Below are 21,095 nucleotides of genomic sequence, written 5' to 3'. Positions count from 1 at the left end.
TGATTCTCGACCATCAACAAATAATGACTGAAACAGAAAAGCTTTTACGACAAATTTTTTCGCCTATTAGTCATTTTTCGTCATGAGGAGTAAATTCCCAAGTATATGCGTATATGTTGAGAATCATTCTGTATATTAAGCTTTACTATACTAAATATATTATGAAAACCAACAAATTGGGTTGCCTACTAATCATTTATAAAATTTTTAATATAAACTATAAAGGAAATAAAACACAATTTGAAATGAAATAATATTTATTATTCCGAATATAATATTATAGAAATAGAATAGACATTTTTATTAAATCACAGTTAGAAATACTATTTATCCTCACAAATAAATATTCTTTCTAGCTTAAAATCTACGTTTAAAGATTTGTTCTGTATCTCATTAATTAACCAAAGCCTCAATGTTTTAAAATATTAAGAAAATGAAATATAATAGAAAAAAAGAACGAACAAATAAACAACAAATTCTAATTTTGTTTCAACGATTTCTTCTTAAAACCTATCTCTAGCGGGTCAAATTCGTTTTAGTTCTACTCCTACTGGAAACAGTATTACTTCGAAATCTTAGATATATCAACAATTTACGTTCTAATAGTGCCAGAAATGTAGGGTTTTTGTCTGTTTGAAACTCTTAACTATGATACTTTTAACAGTATTTTGAACAATATCATAAGTTTACTTTTAAGTACACGATATCTTTGTTTTGTACTAAACAAATTTTGATCGTTAAATATCAATAGTTTGAAACAATTCAGAGACACAAGCGATCACAATCTAGATTAAAAAGGAAGTAATACTGCAAACTATTTTTTTCATTTCTTTGATAATAGTTCTAATACTGCACAAATATTTCTTTTTAATTAATAACTATAATAAGTAACTATATACCCTCATCCATAATTAAAATATAATCTATTTTATACATAATCCTGTTGCATCTACTACTAAAAAAGGTAAAATTAAGTAAAATCATTTAAAAATATATTATTATTGGGCACAATTAATACTGGTTTCTGTTAAAAACTGATCATATTTTTTCTTTTCGTTAAAACTTCAGTTTCGATCTTATCCGAATCAGAAACTGATGATATTTTAAAGATTTCTAAAAATGTCTTCTAAAAATTCCTTTAAAGATCTTTTTTAAAGTTGTTTTTCTTTTAAATGGTTTATCCTGGAAGCGTTGCTTCGACGTAAAAATCGGGTTCATCATCATCGTCCAAATCCGGTTGTTCACCATCGAGCTACAAAAAAAAATTAATATTAAATTTTGTGAAAATAAAAAATTTTATATTTTCAACATAAGAAAAAATAACCAAAAGATAAGAGAGAGTTTTATCTGATGGAAAAACCCACTTCCTTTTTTCTTAGTAGTTACGGAATAAGTTATAAATTATACGACTGATGATTCACACAACCAGGAAACTCAAAGTCATCTCAAATATTTACCTGGGTAGATAGTGAGCACCTTCTAAAGACCACAAGAAGCTAAAAATAAACGTAAAAAGAACCAGCTGGTTGTTGATATTAAGTTAAATAGAACTCCCACTTATTGAAATTTTATACAATTCATTCCCAAATCTTTGGTTTTAAATACTAAGAACAGCTGTTGGGTGCCAAAACTTTGTTTATAGAGGCGGAGAAAAATAATCTATGGACTTCCTGGATTCTAATTTTAAATTGCGTTTTAACAAATTAATGCTTTAATTGTAAAAAATTAATTAAATTAAATTTGTAAGATTAAAAAACTTTAAAGTATATAATTAGTATTTCATACGACAACTTGAAAGGAAAATAAACGGTAAATCGAATTGAAATGCGAATTTTTAATATCGTTTTGGTTCCGGTTCATTTTCCATCCGATAATAATTACTACATGGGAGCACGTCGAGCGGAAAAGCCAAAGCCATCGATGTGTTGCGTCGCGTTTCGGATTTCTTTAGTGCCGTCTAACTGGATTTCGAAATGGTCTAATAACTGTTACCACACAACTTTAAAAATACTCAATAAATCAAATCAAAAAAACAAATTAAAAAAATTAAATTAAGAACAAATTCCTTTTTATGTTTTTAGAAGATGTGGTAATATATTCTTTAAAGCTCCTCTTTATTTTTCTTTTCATTTTCATACACATGTTACAACGCCAGATGTTCAAAGTCTATACAGAGAGTGTCTGTCGTTATAAACCAAGCTATTTACGGATGTGTAAAATGTTTGTAATTTTAATTAGACCCTAAAAAAAAGTGAGATGCTTTTATCCGTTTCCTACAAATTCTTTCGCGGTTAAAAAAATTAATAAATTAATAGATTTGAACGATTCAAAATATTGCATTATTTGAAAATATTTTAACAATCATTGTTGTTTCCTTCCAACAAAAAAAATGTTTAAAGAGATATTTTAAGAATCCAGAATACCAAAATGACAACAATAACTTACTTGTGACCGATAATGAATTATCTTAAATATACGGCGTTTTAGATAAGGATGACGTTGACGGAGAAGAGATAGTTTAGAAATTGAAAACTTGAGTTTAAAATTTAAAAACTTACTTATTTTAAAATAAACTTTTAAAATTATTATTTTTTTTTAATAAATATTAAAAAAAGTAATATAAATATAGTAAAACCTCAATATAACGGATTAGAACGGACTCAGAAGGGTAGAACTACTAACTTAGTACGATGTATATAGGATAGTGTAGTTTAGTTCTGTTGTATATTTTTATTGAACTAAAAGTTGAATTGACTCTAGACCTAGAACTAGAAACATTCAAGTTTAGCTGTACGTCTCTTAAGACGGCTAAACCCGAATGTTTCTAGCTCTAGATCTAGTGTTAGTTCTAATGCTAGTGTTAGTTCTAGTCTAATTAGTATAACAACTAATTATTCAGTCTTCAGGCGCATGGCTAAACCCAAAACCTTCTACTTCTAGGTCTAGTGTTAGTTCTAGTTTTAGTTGTTATTCAGCACTAGATTGTTATAAATATTTATTGAACTAGAAGTAGAACTCACACTAGACCTGGAACAAAAAACGTTCAGGTTTAGCCGTCTTAAAAGACGTACGGCTAATCCTGAATGTTTTTAGTTCTAGGTCTAGTGTTAGTTCTAATGCTAGTGTTAGTTCTAGTTTTACTTGTTATTCAGCACTAGATTATTATATATATTTATTGAACTAGAAGTAGAACTCACATTAGACCTAGAACTAGAAACATTCAGGTTTAGCCGTGTTAAGAGACGTACGACTAATCCCGAATGTTTCTAGTTCTAGGTCTAGTGTTAGTTCTAGTTTTAGGTGTTATTCAGCTTTAGATTGTTGTATACTTTTATTAAACTATAAGTAGAACTAATTAATAAAGAACACAACGGTGTTCGAATTTGTATTCATTAAAATAATTTTTTTTTGACTAAAACGGACACTTTCTTTCCCGTATTAATCCGTTATATTAAGATTTTTACTATACTTAAATACTTACCCCTCGTAATTCTACAGGTGTAAAAATTTTATTCAATTGCGATCGTAATGGAATCAATAAGATGAGGAAAAATGGAAAAGCTAAAGATGCTTTAGTCGACTTGACGACCCATAAAACGGTCAAGCAAAAGATCTGCACGAACGTGAACAGGTGCATTTTCACCGTCCTCACCTGCAACATACAAAAAAAAATATTTAAAAATATACATATCGCGATGAAAAATGAAGGGGAGATAAAAATAAAATTAAAAAATAAAAATAAAAAAAGGAGGTTAAAATTAAAAAAAGGTTGAAAGCTTTGGTAGCGTCAGAGAGGTTCATTGTTATATATGAGTCTTTGTTCATTATACAAAAACGAATTCTCTTGACGACAAAAAAAATTTAATTAAAACTTTGAGACGCAAATTCGATACTAGAACGGGTTAATTAGAAATTATAGAATTAAAATTAACGAAAATCTAAAGTTTTAATAAACTTAGCAATGATGTTGGTTGTAATTTGTAGAGATACGGATAAGTTTTAAAGTAAACTAAAGTTTAATTAAAACACGAAGTTTTATATTACGCGGAGTAAATAAATCTTTGTATATTTTTTAATTAAAGAGTTTTAAAACCACCAATTAATGTCATTCAATGAATTCAAATTTATTGTTGTAAGACTCCATCAATGGAAAAAAAAGTTTCTTGAAATCACTACACATTTAAACTTTCGTAGAATTGAAAACTTTCAGGTGTGCGGTTTTAAAGTGGAGAGTTAAATGAAACAACTACCTTATTTCTCACTTTATGGCGAACCAAACTTTGAAAAGTACAGATATACAAAGAAACTAGTTTCTGCTCGTCGACTTGGCCCCTCTTGTTACTGCAGATATTTTGAGAAAATACGTGCAGAGAATATTCCCATCAAAATTTAAAAGTTACAAATATTGATATGAAGTATCTTAAAAACCGCACACACAGAACATTAAGACGTATTCCTTACTTTTCCATATTTAATAACCAAACACATAAGATTTGAAGAAATAGTTTTGGATAAGACACGTTCATCTTGAACTCTTCAATTGTATCAAAAAAGAAATCAGCGATGAAAACAAGCTCTTATAGTTGGAACATATCAATGTGTTTCCGAGCATTATTACTTTTCATCTTTCAATTTCAAACTCTACGACAGAAGTAGAGTTAGAATAAAACAGATATTATGTTCAAACATTTGAAGATGAACTTACAACTGGAATTCAGTATCACAAAAGGAAGTTGTGAACCTATAATTTCTGTGTTCAGAATCTTAAAAGAGTACTACTAAGTGTAGATCTTAAGAGATCGTGTTCGCCCAAATTTAGCCTTAATTTATACGAACAGTTTGTTGAGCTCCCTTATACAAAATATTAATAACAAGTTTTTTTTAATCATACTTTGTTGAATTCGCCATTTCTACTCTAAACACTCCAGTTGATTTCTTTAATTGTCCTTCACCTTCCCTCGATGGACACTTAGCATGCATATTCAACCTAATCACTAATAGTCACTGTAGACCTGAACCACGTCCGCACTCTCCTCGATGTGCTAAAACTTCTTTCAACGGAACAAGTCAATAATAACAATTACCTTCATTATTGCTGGCATAAATCAGGTTCCTTCAAAGCGTCATGAAGTGTTAAATCTGTTAGAATTTGCTTTCCTTGCCAATATTATAACCACGTGCTTCTTCACAAAGGTTTTGTACAGAATAAAATTGTAATCAAATATGTAGAATTCGCGAATGTATATCGGGAAAACAGGAATTCATAGGGAACGCAACAATCCTTGACCGAAAGGTAAAGAATTGGAAAAAAGATCTACACCGCTATATAATTCCGCTATGAATTCCTTAAGAATTCATCCAGGTCATCATGCAGGAGAGGATGTGTGTTCAACAAAATTTGGTTACCAAGATAAAACCACATTAGCTTCCAGCTATCTCAAAAAGGCACAGATAACATCGCTATCAATTGTGAATAATAACGGCCCAACTTTTGAAGATGAAAAGAAGAAGCTACACAAATAATTAATTAATGATTCATCTAAATGAAGACTAGAAACGCAAAAAAAGTTAAAAAAGACGAGAATTTATCAAGTAGCTAGGGAAATAATGATCAGTACTCTTAAGAAAACCAAAGTTTGAAACGAGACAGAAAGTATTCAGTGATATATTCATTCTGTTTGTAATAATCACCAACTAATGATTTACATGCAATGATTAATTGTTATAAAATATTTTATGAATAATAAATTTTTATTAATGTACTGGGTCTGTCACGACTAGCTGAGTCTATATGTATATAGCAAACTACTGGCACTATTTCTGTGAAAATTTGTATACAGAGTTTATCCGAGGAGTTCTTTTCAGCTAAAATATTTGCAGGTTTCTGCAACTTTTAGTTATACCGGAATTGCAAAGTCGCAATTTTTATTGAATTTTCCCGCTAAATAATTTGATATAAGTCAACATATATCTAGAATGCACCATTTTTGAGTTATTTAAATTTTTTCGAAAATGTTGGCAGATTCACAATAAAAATAGTTTTTCGAAATTAAACTCGAGTCAGGCCAAATATTCTCAGAGTTTGCACAAATAGGACCCATAGCTTACAAAATCTTTTAAAAATTTTTTTTAAATTATACAGGTGGTCAGAAATTTACGCCAAATTTTCCTCTCACAAAAGGTAGAAAGTTAATTTTTTTTTAAATGCCCACCTTTATTTCCTTCACCAGCATATTTGACGATGAAAAATAAGGAGATTACGTTCAATAATGTTGTGGGGTCAATGGCAGCCAATGGCGTTGGCACTATGGAGTTTATTGAGGGAAATATGACAAAATATTGTTATTTGGTTATTTTAAAACGTAATTTATGTCAAAGCTCTCAAAAACTCAACCTTCCGACTGTGTTCTGGTTCCAAGAAGATAATTATTCTAAACATACATCATACCTTGAGATGGAATGTTGTTATACAATACTTCAAAAGTAAACACACCACCACAGTCTCCGGATATGAATCCTATTGAACATTTATGGGGAGAAATTAAGTTTCAGTTAAAAAATAGCAAGTGCCGAAACAAAGGCGAATTGAAAAATAAAATTTGTTAAATTTGGGATAGAATCTCGCCAAACTACACCAGCTTTATGGTGTAGTTTGGTGGTTAGTGCCCATAATTGACACTAATGGGGGGCCTACAGCGTATTAAAACATAATACCAACCTAAACTTAATCACTTTTGCTTAACTGTATGCTCAATTTTATGGTGTGGATTATTTTATTTAGAAATCCATTTTACCATTTAACCAAAATCATTTCACATTCAATTTAGTTAATACAATTATTGTTAATAATTCATGAGGTTCTCAAAGTTCGGATGATTAGTCCATAAATAATCATTAATATTCAATATCTGTTGATAAATAAGCAGTAATTTAGAATAAAAAGAATTTTGAAAACTAGTTTTGTTGTTAAAATTATTTCCTCTAGCTTTAAAGTTCTTTTTTAATATTTTTTCATTATCATATCTTCGTGAAAGTCAGATTTGGCAAAATAGTAGAACAACATTTTAACATTAAGATGTTTGATTCAGAGTCGATCGAAGAATGTCGCTACGTGTACATTATCAGCCAATTTCTAAACACCTGTATATACATCACAAACTTCAAAGTAAATTAATAATTATTTGAAATATTCGCAATTATTTATCTTCCATTCCCTGTATAGGTACTCAATTTTGTGAGCAACTGTACATATGTATAGACTCAGCTCGTCGTGACAGACCTGTATACAATTTGTTACCATTTTTTCAATAGATTCGTATTAAAATGTCACTTACACAAGAATATGGGGTTATTCCCCAAAAAAAATTTGGTATTACAACAGAAATTTCCACAGGAATTTTCATCAAGTATCTAAAAATTGCAATAAGACATTAATTAATCTAAATTAAAAATCTACCATAAATGTCCCGTAACTGAAGACAAGTAATTTTTCTTAATATATTTTTAATTAACTAATAATCCACATTGCGTAATTAACCTAACTTTTCCTTTAAAACCTGTCAATAAATTTGATTGTCAAATTGCTTTAATTATTTTAAAGTTGACCAACCTTGCGTTGTCATGGTAACTTCGTTTAATACTTCAAAAATTTTAAATGTTTAGGTGGCGCTTTGATGAAAAAAAAGCGATAATCGAGGTTATGTTGATCAAAAAAAATTTCATTAACCATTGGAATTTTCATCAAGTATCTAAAAATAACAATAAGATATTAAATAATTTAAAGTAGAAATCTACCATAAACGTCCCATAACTGAAGACAAGCAATTTTTCTTAATATATTTTTAATTATCTAATAATCCACTTTGCGTAATTAACCTAACTTTTCCTTTAAAACCTGTCAATAAATTCGATTGTCAAATTGCTTTAATTATTTTAAAGTTGACCAACCTTGCGTTGTCATGGTAACTTCGTTTAATACTTCAAAAATTTTAAATGTTTAGGTGGCGCTTTAATGAAAAAAAAGTGATAATCGAGGTTATGTTAAGTGTAACGATTCAGTAACGATTGTCATAAATGTTTAATTTATTTAAATTTTATTGTGATATTGTTACATAAACGTGGTGTTTATTAATCAATTAACTTAAAATAGTGTTTTAAATTCGAATTGAAGCAAAACCAGTTAATTCTCAATGTAAATAAGGTAAGGATTTTTAAATTATCTGTCAAAAAAATGTCAAAATTAATTTGGATTCATTAATAATTGATGTTTTTGTATAAATAAGATATTAAAAAGTTAATTTTGAGTTAGTAAAGAGAGGTTAGGTTATATAAAATCCATATCCGTGCCAATTTTCTTCATTCAAAAAAAATTAAATTATAAAATAACCAACCATCTCAAATACAACCAAATAGATATTATTATCGATTCTCTTTGTACGAGGCGCACAGTTTTCGAGTACGACCAGGTCACGGATCGTTTCCCTTGCAAAATTTCGGGGTCGCCCCTTGACTACGCCACTGGTCGATTGTACCCACAGACGTTTTAAACCAATCGCAGCGAAGTACGGATGGTGGGGAGACGCGATCGCCATCTGGCGCACGACGTACGCAATCAACAACGTCAGTCCGACGCCGACTCGATTTTCTCGCGTTACGTTAGAGAGCACTGAGCGAGAGTGGTGTTTAGAAAAACGCATGTTATAAATGGTTACGAAAAAACGTAAAAACTTTGCATTTTCGAATTAAGTAAAGACGGAAACGGACGCGGTTTTAACGTGGGTATCGAAGGGGACGCGCGAAAACCGTGATTCGGGCGTGGCCGTCCAGTTCATTACTCATCGACGATTGTCACTGTCAAGATCAAAAACCGTTGTTGTTTGTTGGTGTAAGTTTAAAAAAAATGTACAGATGTGTTAAGAATTAAGTTAAAAGAAGTTTCAAATAAAAAGTTATTTAGTTTAAAAAGAAGATATAATGAGTACTAATAATTTAAATTCGACGCCGATTCCGGCGTCTTCCAATACGCAAGCAACGGCTACCATAAAAAGTAGACCAAACATTATGCCGAGTAGTTATATGTATACTTCAAGTAGTGGGTTACTGAATCGTAGCAGTGAAAATAAACCAACTCCTCCACCTACTTTACCTAAGTATACCTCGAGCTTTAACGCCGGTAGCGGTGGTTTAAGAGATCGCGAAAAAGACAGTATCGGTGGTTCTTATAGATTATCAAGTTTGGATCGGTTAGCAATGCGTCAAAAGTTTATGGATTCAAACGGAACTCCACCACCATCAACCCAAACCAACGGAAGCGAAACATCATCCGTACAAACAAAAAGGGAAATGTTTTTTACATCAACAGAACCGAAACAAGATTCAAATCGTCTCAACAAAGTTCCTTCACAAGAAAAAACCAGCCCAGAGAAACCCGAAGAAATCAAAGACACCTCCCCGCCGGAAGTAAGATCAGAAATCATAAAAGAACGTCCCAAATTAAAAGAATTAGACGGTTATGTTGGTTTCGCCAATTTACCAAATCAAGTTTATCGCAAAGCTGTCAAAAAAGGTTTCGAATTTACCCTAATGGTCGTTGGCGAATCAGGACTTGGTAAATCAACTTTAATTAATTCCATGTTTATGACCGAAATTTACAATTCAACCGATTATCCCGGACCAACACAAAGACTTAAAAAAACCGTCGCCGTCGAAACCACAAAAGTTCTTCTAAAAGAAAACGGAGTAAATCTTTTATTAACAATGGTCGACACCCCCGGTTTCGGCGACGCCGTAGATAACTCAAATTGTTGGGTCCCCGTTATCGAATACATCGAATCGAAATACGAGGATTATTTAAACGCGGAAGCTCGAGTTACGCGTAAACAAATCCCTGACCAACGCGTTCATTCCTGTCTCTATTTCATTCAACCCTCGGGGCACGGACTAAAATCGCTCGACATAGAATTCATGAAACGCCTTTGCGACAAAGTAAACATCATTCCCGTCATTGCAAAAGCAGACACGCTCACCCCCGACGAATGCTCATTATTCAAAAAACAAATATTAAACGAAATCGCTCAAAACAAAATCAAAATTTACGAATTTCCCGATACACTAGAAGACGACGAGGAACATAAGCTCAATAAATCGTTAAGGGAACGCGTCCCATTCGCGGTCGTCGGTTCTAACGTGGTCATCGAACAAGAAGGGAAAAAAATTCGAGGGAGGAAATATCCCTGGGGTGTTGCGGAAGTTGAAAACTTAGAACATTGCGATTTTATCGCGTTAAGAAACATGGTGGTTAGGACGCACTTGCAAGATTTAAAAGACGTCACAAACAACGTTCATTACGAAAATTATCGTTGTAGGAAATTAGCCGGGTTAGGAGTCGATGGGAAACCAACCAGGATATCAAACAAAAACCCCCTAGCCCAAATGGACGAGGAAAAACGCGAGCACGACTTAAAAATGAAAAAAATGGAAGCAGAAATGGAGCAAGTTTTCGAAATGAAAGTACGCGAGAAAAAACAAAAATTAAAAGATAGCGAAATGGAATTAACAAGACGCCATGAAGGGACGCGAAAAACTTTGGAACAACAAGCGAAAGAATTAGAAGAAAAAAGGAGACAATTCGAATTGGAAAAGGAGGAATGGGAGAAAGAAAACCAAGTTACGTTGGAGGAATTACGAAGAAGATCGTTGGAGGGTAGTAGAGAAACGGTTGATGGTAAGAAAGAAAAGAAGAAAAAAGGGTTATTTTAAGTTTTTTTTCTATCATCACAGATTCGATTAATAAAAATTAATTAAAAATAAAAATTTGATTTTCCGATTTAGCTAATTAATAAAAAATCCAAAAATTGTGTAGGCTTTGATTCCAAATCATCGTTATAGTGAGACTAAAATTAAATTTACTCAACGCAAAAAAAAATAATACGTAAAAAAAGCAAAAACTAGCCTAAAAATAAAAAAATAATTTAATAAATAAAATTAATTTTAACTGCCAACTTTCTATAACGAAAAAAATTAAATAAAAAATTAAGTATCTCTGTGTAATTTTATCTACTTGCCCGTATTGTAATATTTTATACGTGACTAGAGACCCACAACACTTGTTCCTCCCTTTAAAAAGGTAATTATTAAGAAAAGGGACGAAAAAATGTACGTTTAGAGAATAATTATATAATTATTATATTAAGATGAAGATGGAGAGTATATATAACGATTAATTTATATGACAAAAAAAAATAAACAAACTCGGTTTAGTTCGACTTTTATTATTCGTCTTGTATTTGGACGGCTCGCTTTGATGCATTGTGCCATCGTTTCTTTTTATTTTTTATTACATGTACGTAAAATTTTGTGCAAATAAATCTTTTAAGTACCATAAAAATGTTTCATTAACACCATTAACGTCAACTCGAAAATTTGATTTAGTTAATCGTTGAATAAATAATGTTAATTATTTGAATACTATTTGTCGTGTTATTTATAGGAGCTAATCAATTATTTATACTACGAATTGAAACTGATTCTATTAAACTTAATACAGTAAAACCTCGATATAATGAATTAATACGGAAAAGGAAGTGTCGGTTATATGAAAAATTTTTAATTTGCATTTTAAACTGTTTGAATGAATAATTTTAATGCACACAAATTCGAACAATTATCTACACCGTTGTGTTCTGTATTAGTTAGTTCTACTTTTAATTTAATAAAAATATACAACTAAAACTAGAACCAATACTAGCACCAGAATTAACACTACACCTAGAACTTGAAACATTCGGGTTTAGCCGTGCGTCTCTTAAGACTGCTAAACCCGAATATTTTTAGTTCTAGGTCTACTGTTAGTCTAGTTTTAGTTCAATGATAAATATACTACAATAGTCTAACGTTGAATAATAACTAAAACTAGAACCAACCCTAACATTAGAACTTATTATACATCAAATTAAAGCTCAAAGAACATAAATTAAAAACAAAGTGGTTATTGAAGATATTTAGGAAGATGAAATTTTGGGTTAGATATTTAATTTGAGGAAAATTATCGTAAAAAAAAATTTAAAAGTTTTTGTATCTACGACTGCTTGGATAAGTCATCATTACCGCACTCATTTGAGGTGATTTGAGTTACGTAATGAAGTTCATTACCGCACTGGTTTCATTACGTAACGCATTTTTAACCTAATCAGAACAGACTTAATTTATTGAAACGAGCAACAATACAAAAGAAAAAGTGCTATCTACTTACAGAGAATCAATACTATTTATTATAAACATTAATTGTTATGTTTTTACATTTCAAAACACTTATTCCAGATGAGTAAACATGTTGAAACTGACAATTCAAAATTGACAACAATCATTTCAAAATATTTTTATAAATGTCAAATAGACTTTAAAGAAATTGATTTTTTAGTAATTTTTAGCAGTCGTAGATAAAATGCTGTATATCACACGTGGGCTAGAGCATAATTACAGTACTCGTGTGATTACACGACTCGGTCTACGACCTCGTCGTGCAATTCTCCACACTCGTACTGTAATTATGTTTCTAGCCCACTTGTAATATAAATAACTATTATATTTTTACCCTTTTAGTCGAATTTATTTTCAAAAAAATGTATTTGTTACCACCATCTCAAGTTACATACTCGTTATGTCAACCACTTCGCGGAAAAGTAAGTGCTTGACAAGTCTCGGTCGTCGTCCGCACCTAAGGGGTTAAGATACCCTTTATTACCTAGTCTGTTCCTAAAAAATTTCGACAAAAATAAACTGCATAAAAATAAATAGAAATTTACAAATATGATTCACGGTTAATTTATAGCAGCTAAATTAAATAAAGCTTAAAAGTCATATTTTAAGATAACACCTAATTATATAGTAATTTTGTATTCTACGTTTTAACCTGAAATGAAATAATTTGAAAAGTCTAACTAACCTGGTAGAACGTTGATAATTTATAACTAAAGGATAATTTAACCGGTGGTTAATTAACTAAGAATTAACTAATTTGCCCTAATGATGCGATTATATTGGACGTTTATTCCATGCAATTTATGTCTATACAATCCTCTCTGAATTGAAGACATTTGTCTTTATTTTTAATTATATTTCGGCCTGATGCAGACAGCTAAAAGAGGATAAAGGCAAACCAGTTTTACAAGATCTATAATGTTAGAACATAATAAGATATATTTTTTGTTACTGTTGTAGATGTATATTTTCATTCTATCTTCATAAAATATGTCGGTTGGAGTTTTTTTTAATTATTTTGAGTCAATGACAGCAATATTTGCTTATTAAGATTTTTTCTTTAAGTCACCCCTTGTGATGGCTCTTTTCTTTACTTTGGGATTTTTTCTTTCAAATAAACAACTGCGGACTTTCCACCATATATTTATTCATATTATGAACCCACTTTACTATTTTTGCAGCCCGAAATCATTGCTCATTGTTGAAGAACACGGCTTAACGTAGGTCTAAACTTCTTCGGCTCAAACTAAGTGCACAATAATCTAATGAAATATCAATTATCATAATATTCTTTCAAATGAAATGATAAAAATTACACAAAGTTAACCAGGTTTTGTATTTCATATGGTGCAACGTCCTGGCAGCAAACAACCTCGGCAAAATTATTGATTTTACGTCCTATAACACAAATTAAACGCACGGCAATCTAATGACAAATCATTTATCCTAAAATGTAGTCAGAGGAAACGTCAAAAATCCTTCAAGGTTCACGGGCTTTGTCAATCTTGATTATGTAGTAATATTATATACAGATTGGAAAATATTGTTGAAGAATTGCTTGTTGACTAATATATTTCATAGTATTCGTCTTTAACAATAACCACGTTACAACGTTATAACTTTTAATTAAAACTACTGAATTAATCACTGTTTGATATTTAGAATTTCCTAAAGAATAGGTGCTGACCTCGAAATCGATAGAAAGCAAAACAGTAATATCGAACAGGTGTAAAAAATCTTTATTTAAACTTTCTAATAAATATTCGCAAGAAATTATGGCAACAATATCTATAAATTCTTTACTTTACTTTTACGGGTTAAAAACTGGATAATTCCGGTATTGTAAATAATTCTAAATGGTAAATGACGATACATTTTGAATTCATCGCTCGGGTGCTATTAAGAATTACGTGGTTTTCTTAATCGATACATAAATAAATATTTTGAAACAAGAAAGGAAGCCAGTCATATTTATCCCCAGTTTATAAAGCGGTCGATATAAGTAGAAACCACCGAGAATATTTTTATGTCTTATATTTTCTCAGAAATCGTTAACATTTTTCTTTCAATATTTATTTAATCCCTTTTGACAAGGTAGCAAAAATATAACCAATAATGAGGTTGGAGAATTTATAAGCTATTACAAGAATATTATGTTAGAATTTCATAAATTTGTAATAGGTTTTTTGAAGCAATGACACTGATTAGAACGTATGAATACACAAATACTTTCAGAACTAAGGTTAATGAATACAATCTATTGGATGTTATTTTCTAGATCTTCAGAAATTATCAAACAAGAGTATTTTGTGGATTATTGACATCGTTTTCATGTCTTATTCAGTACCTCCAATATTCAAGGCAGCTTTTGCTTATACTATGGTATTCATGATCTCCTAAAAATAAAAATTTTACGTATCTAAGTCGATATCCCTCGTTTATTAATTATTAGTTAGGACCCTCGTTTCGCAAGCCATGTGGAGGTGAATTATTTACTATATCGCACGTGCAAATCGCTTCCTACGAGATATTCCAAGTTGTATAAGATTCATTGGCAGAGTCAGTACATACTACACGGATATTGAATTCGTTAGAATCTTGTAATTCATTAATGAATAAGAGTGATACGGATGAAGGATTTCAATATTGAGATTATTTGATACGGAGCAGAAATCCGTCTTATCTCTGAGCGACTCATAAATCGATTTTCATGCTAATTAGGAAAGTGGCCACCATATTCAAGATAAAATGTTATTTTGATACTTGTTATAGTTTTCGAGAAAAATAAATTAAAACCGATTTCTTTTGGAATTAGTAACATTCGTGAAGGATTCATTTCAATTCTCTCTTATGTGAGTTAAATTGTAGTTCATTTAGACAAGAGAACACATAAGATACATTATGTTTTGAAGTTTATAGCTCCCTAAAGTGTCCTACAGCTGCGTATAAATCGTCAGGAAGTCGTGTTCTACCTTTAATTCTGAACTAAAAATCTGACCATAATATTAATTAAATAAAATGAAGCACTCAACATTATGCAACCGGATTTCGGCAACAAATCATTGTTAAACACTTTAATAGTCGTTTTGACAGAATACGAATTGCACAAAAAATTTCTAGTTTTGTAATTTGTACATTTTGTTCCTATGATGATTATAATGAAATTCATGAACATTATTTCTGCAAGTCAATCGTCGAAGAGGTTTTGCTTTTACATATTTGAGTAGTATTAAGAAGTATTCTGTATAAACATTTTTGGCAGCGAATTGCCAACACTACTAATCTAAATTCTAAACAATAGCAAATATTCGAGAAATTCATTGGCACCTATAAATTTTTCTTTGTCGGTGAAGTTTTAACTGCTCCAAAACCATGAATCTTTATCTTATAGAAGGAACTTAACGCAAACGTCATTTTGTCACGCATTTTTTGTTTTGTATTTACAAAAAAAATAGCAAATACATATTCATATTCGTGTAGCTTATTCCTCCCATATCAATATAGGTTGCTGTGTCCTTGCAGAGCCCGTCTGTTTGTGCTGTATTAGTCTAGTATAGTTATCAAAAAAAAAACATTAGAATACTTGGGATGACACTGAGGATAGCAATTTCAACCAAGGATACCAAAATATCGTGTACTATATTCACAGTCTGAGTCTAGTTAGCATTGTGGTAGCAGAAATTGAAAGTGATATTAGTGTTCAACCATTATTTGGCTTCTGCTTCGTTGATTTGCATTTCCAGTGTGTCATAAGTGCCATTATACAGCGAATTTTAAACAGACTTAAATGTTCTCGTTTAAGATTAATTTATTATTAAAGTTTTCGAAATGAACAGATTAGTATTGGATTTGCCTTAGTCGATATTTTCAATAAAAAAACTGGTGTGGTTACAATTTCTGGTTGTTACTCAATCAAATGTGTCAGTTTACTATAAAGAGATAATTAAGAGAAAAATTGGAAATGATTTTTGCAGAAGAACGAGATGATTCACGCCGCTTGCTGTCTCTTTAATTGATAAGTATACCAAAGAAAAGGAATCGACATTATCCCTACGCATGGTAAATTATAAAACTACGGAAAAGAGAAATTATAGAGTATGCGAAATAGTTTGAAACGCACGCAAAGAGGAGTTAAATGTCTGTTTAACCATGAAACAGGAAAAAATGTAAATAGACTCAGTAATCGAAGAGACTAAACGATTTAAAGATGTTCAGCTTTATGAACACTATGTGTAAAAACGCAATTGAACTCGATTGCATTACATAAAAAACAAACAAAAAGTTATTGCACTCTAGCTCATATCTAAACTCTAATAGGCAGTATGAAGATTAACGCAATTCAACCAATTTACAAAGATTTAAACAACAATAACACAAATGAAACTTTTAACTCAATGATTTAGTGCATCGACCTGAAAAAAAGATCGTTTAAGATTCGTTTTACAACATTGCTGGTAACATTTTTAACGAGGACCTGCATATAGACTTAAAACTAAAAAAGGCTTAACTGGTAATAACTGCTATAATTTCCGCCTCAAATCCGATGCGAAAGGAATTAATTCTCCGTTAATATAATCAGGGATTATAACATTAATTTTATCACGATTAACGCTTATTATCTGTTCGTAATCTTCCTTCGGATTATTTTGTTTCAAATTCAAGGAAATATTCAAAAATTTATTCCGAATTTAAAACTCATAAATAATTAATTAAAATGTTTTTTGAAAGAAACCGTTGTTATAATTAAATAGATATTCAAATGAAAACAATTCAACATAAATCCGTTCTCCCAAGCAAAACAATTTAGACAATAAAAGGCGGCCAAGTGGACAAAGGGCCATTTAATTTAACAAATAAAACTTCAGCCTCTCCGTAGCTCCATTTAAATGCAAGCATACGTCGGGTTATTCGTTTTTTAAACGGTGATGACAATGAAGTTAATGTAGGTCACGTCGTTTTTATGGGTTAAATTGGTGATTAGTATTCAAATAGAGTTCTTTTAAAACGTTGAATTATTTCTACTTAGAATTAGAATTGTTTAAATATTTTTAGAGTTGTTGATTATTTTAAATACTTTATAGATAAACAAATTAGGTGTAATTAAAAACGGGATTTTAAAGAATTTATTAGGAAATGATAAAAATATTATTTCTTTGTCTGTTAATATGTGAATGGTAATAAAGATATAGGAATAATGTTACATAAGTATCAATAAAATAGATTGAATTTCTTATTATACAACGAAAAGGTTCGTAGTTAAACCTTTTTAAAAGAAACGTTTTTTAAAACGTATTTGTTGTAAGTATTGGAAAAGGAGGTAAACCGGATGATGACATTTAGCCTTTCAACTATCTCTTATCTTACATGTTTACGACTCTTTGCAGTTCAACAACACCGGATAATAAGAGCCAACGTAATAACTTCAAATTACAAATTGGATGAACTTATTATCAAAGTAATTATAAACAAAAACTTTTTTTGCCAAATGAACGAATCAAGGCATTTTCAAGTTCACGAACTCTAAAGTCGTGTGTAAAATAACCCACACATTTGATTTGCATCTAATAATAAACGTATACACATGTTTGTTTATGTAATAATACAAGTTCATTGTCGTTTTGCATGGAAGTTGTTTGAATTTTAAATGAGTGTTTGATCTTATTTTTGTTTAAGTTTTGTTTTAAGTAGCAATTTCGTTCACGTGCTCATTTCCTGTATGTAATACTCACTTAAAGAAGTGCAGTCAGGTGTTCTATTGTCCGAGGGGATGTTAAACAAACGTACAAGTTGTTTTTTTTGTAGAGTGACGATAGAATAGAAAAAGGAATTTAAATTAATGAAATACTCATCAAAAAATGACTAATTATTATAAAACGCGAACAAATACTCATGTACTATGATAAATATTTCTGTGAACGCATAACAAAAATGATAAATTAATGAGTGACGTCAACTCGTCACTTTTTAATTGTATCCATATGGTGACACCCACATTGTTATCATATTTTTGTGTTATCAATGAACAAACAAAGTAATACTCATAAATGTTGTGTTGTAATCCAAATTAACTGATTTCTCATAAAATATATTTCCCCAACCATTTTTTTTTTGATTTTGCCCTTGAAACCCGCACGTTTAAAGAGAATAATTTCCATTTCAACTTGATCTTTTCGTGAGATAATTACAAATTATATTCAAATTGAAACAAATTTGTAAACAAGAATTGTAAAAAAATTGCATACAATTGAATTGCACACTTAATATAAATTGTTTCAAATAAAAAAAAAATGATTTAAAATAGAAAATGACACTGAGGTAGGCAACCCAATTAACAAGTTAAAATTTAAACGTGAAACAGGTTGCCTAATAAATATATTCAAAATTTTAATTTTTTAAAATGATTTAAAAGAAACTTACCCTTTTGACGTAAGGTGCTGATGAAGGATGATGTTTAACAGGCATAAAAAGTAATCGAATCCGCTCGAACATTTGTACTCCGTTAATGGACGCAACCCCCATATACAAAAAGACTCCGAATAGTACAGACATTGGGATAAGACGTAAAAGCGGTGACATCAATACCGATAAACCCATCAATACTGAAACGATGAGACCAGAAACTCTTTGCTCCTTTACTTCGATGATGTGGGGTTTTTCTCCTGGAGCGTGAGTCCTGGACATGATTGTTAAAGCGGCTACGTGAGCGATCGATCTGACGGTGGCGGCACAAATCCATGGGGCTCCAAAGAAACCATTTCCGATGTTTATTAGACACAAAATTACTATGTCTAAATGGAAACCGCTACCTTTTTTTAATTTACGTTCCTTTTTATCGACAATTAATCTATTGGAAAAAAAATAAACAAAATAGAAATACAGTATAATAGTAGACTTACAATATAATGGAGAAAATAAACTTGGGGTATTCTCCCAGTTGTCTATACGATGTATAAATCAGGGACGGTAGATCTACTTTTAATTGTAATTCAGCGCTAGATTGTTGTATATTTTTATTGAACTTCTTGGGAGACGTTCAGCTAATTCCGAATGTTTCCACTTCTAGCTCTAGTGTTAGTTCTAGTATTGCACTAGCACTATCACTAGACCCAACACAAGTCCTAGAACTAGAATCATGCGGGTTTAGCTGTTTTGTGAGACGTGCGGCTAAATCCGTATGTTACTAGTTTTTGGTGTAGTGTTAATTCTAGTTTTACACTAGCACTATCACCAGAACTAACACAAGACCTAGAACTAGAATCATTCGGGTTTAGCCGTCTTGAGAGATGTTTGGCTAAATCCAAATGAAAAAAAAAAAAAACATCCCCGTTTTCTCCCCTCCACGCTTTGTCACAATGTGATTTCGCAGGCAGTAACACGTTTCCAGTAAACACGTTGATTAGTGAAGGTGATTGTTTGACGGATTATTGTGCCTTTAACGTATAGAAAAATTTTTTTCTTCCTTTAACATTTCCTATTTTATACTAATATTATCTATTATTTTGCGTTGTGTTTATTGCTCTAACAATTCTCAACATATTTTAATATATCACCTATAATAATTAATAATAAATACGATAAGTACAAAAAAACACTTTTTCCAAAAATTCCAATATTGGAACTATGCTAAACGGGTCCATAAACATTTTTAATAATTTCAGACCCCTCACAATTGCAGAACTCATTCAAGTAATAGAAGACGACGATTTTTGGGTCCTCCAGATAATGGTGCTGAAGATAGCGGCAACGAAGACTTCTGCAACGATATCAATAACTGGATGGTGACAGCTATGGCGAAAATTTCAAATCAAGGACGGACTTTCACAATTGGTGACAGCGACACTGACAAAGAATCAAATAGTGACAACGAACCTTTGTCAGGAATACAAAAGAAGTTACCGAAAAAAAGAAATTGGCAAAAATCCGATCTTATTCTTGGGTTTCCGAACTTTGAGAAACCGAAGCACCCATTTCTTCGAATCCGGTGGATTATTGGCAGAAATGACGACGTTATATGCACAGCAAAAGGGTGAACTTAATTGTCGAGTTTCCAATGAAGAAATAAAGTGTTTTTTGGCCATACTACTTTATCTGTCTATTGTGATGCTAGATGTAGAATGTGGTGGGAGCTAGGAACTGAATCTTGAAATAGATTCGGAATGACAAAGTATGGTTCCATACTTTGGTAACAACATGATACAGTTACAACATGTGGTGCCGCCTCTGTGAACCTCTAGGGAGTCTTGGGTATTTGATGCATTTTGAACCATACCAAAGATTAAAGAGTAAACAAGATGCGACGCTTCGTGTCGGCACCTTTGATGTAGAGCTGCCATTTTTTGTGACCTTGACGCTATGGTCTTTTAAATTGCATGGTTTGTTATTGACAGGACATTTAAATTGGAATGTCTTCTATCTCTTTTCAAAACTAGAGTTTCTCACTCTAGCGTTGCAGCTTGTTTAGGTTAGAATATACCGTGAATATAGCCAAGGTCTATAGAACATAAGGTTACCCAATACCGATTCTCCTCCTCTGAAAGGCAAGGTGGGTCAGTGACGTAGCTGGTTCTATGAACAACACAACACGATGCGAGGTTTAAATATTTGATATAGACTGTACCACAGTATAGGCACGTATAGGCTATCTTTTACTCTGACTGTATCGAACCAGTGACGTCAATCTGCGGGGTAATAATCGATAGTACAGAGGCATAGGGAATTACGTAACCTTATGTTCTACAGACCTTGGAATATAGCAACTGTCACATTTGTAGGTTAGGTTTGTTATTGTTAGGACATTTAAATTGGAATGTTTTCTATCTCTTTTCAAAACTAGAGTT

General features: G+C 31.3%; 2 protein-coding genes across 9 annotated transcripts in view; one reads left to right on the top strand and one right to left on the bottom strand.

The window, feature by feature from the left end:
• Positions 1–239: 239 nt before the first annotated feature.
• LOC111417618 (Anion exchanger 2) overlaps positions 240–21,095 on the bottom strand; it is a 101,820-nt gene continuing 80,964 nt past the window's right edge. For all 8 annotated transcript variants that reach the window (XM_023049952.2, XM_023049953.2, XM_023049954.2 and 5 more), the window contains 3 exons: positions 18,676–19,102; positions 3,482–3,652; positions 240–1,252 (listed from right to left, as the gene is read on the bottom strand). In XM_023049952.2, coding sequence (XP_022905720.2) covers positions 1,178–1,252; positions 3,482–3,652; positions 18,676–19,102 — 673 coding nt within the window. In that variant the 3' untranslated portion in view covers positions 240–1,177. The remainder of the gene's footprint in view (positions 1,253–3,481; positions 3,653–18,675; positions 19,103–21,095) is intronic.
• Positions 8,579–11,386, top strand: LOC111417620 (septin 7-like protein pnut). The gene has a single exon (XM_023049958.2). It carries the CDS (start codon positions 8,974–8,976, stop codon positions 10,756–10,758), a length of 1,785 nt encoding a protein of 594 aa, XP_022905726.1. The 5' UTR covers positions 8,579–8,973; the 3' UTR covers positions 10,759–11,386.

The sequence above is a fragment of the Onthophagus taurus genome, chromosome 1 (genome assembly GCF_036711975.1).
Source record: "Onthophagus taurus isolate NC chromosome 1, IU_Otau_3.0, whole genome shotgun sequence".
In the NCBI taxonomy this organism is placed as follows: domain Eukaryota; kingdom Metazoa; phylum Arthropoda; class Insecta; order Coleoptera; family Scarabaeidae; genus Onthophagus; species Onthophagus taurus.
The sequence above is the reverse complement of the archived record's forward strand: the minus strand, read 5'-3'. Positions and strand labels throughout refer to the sequence as shown.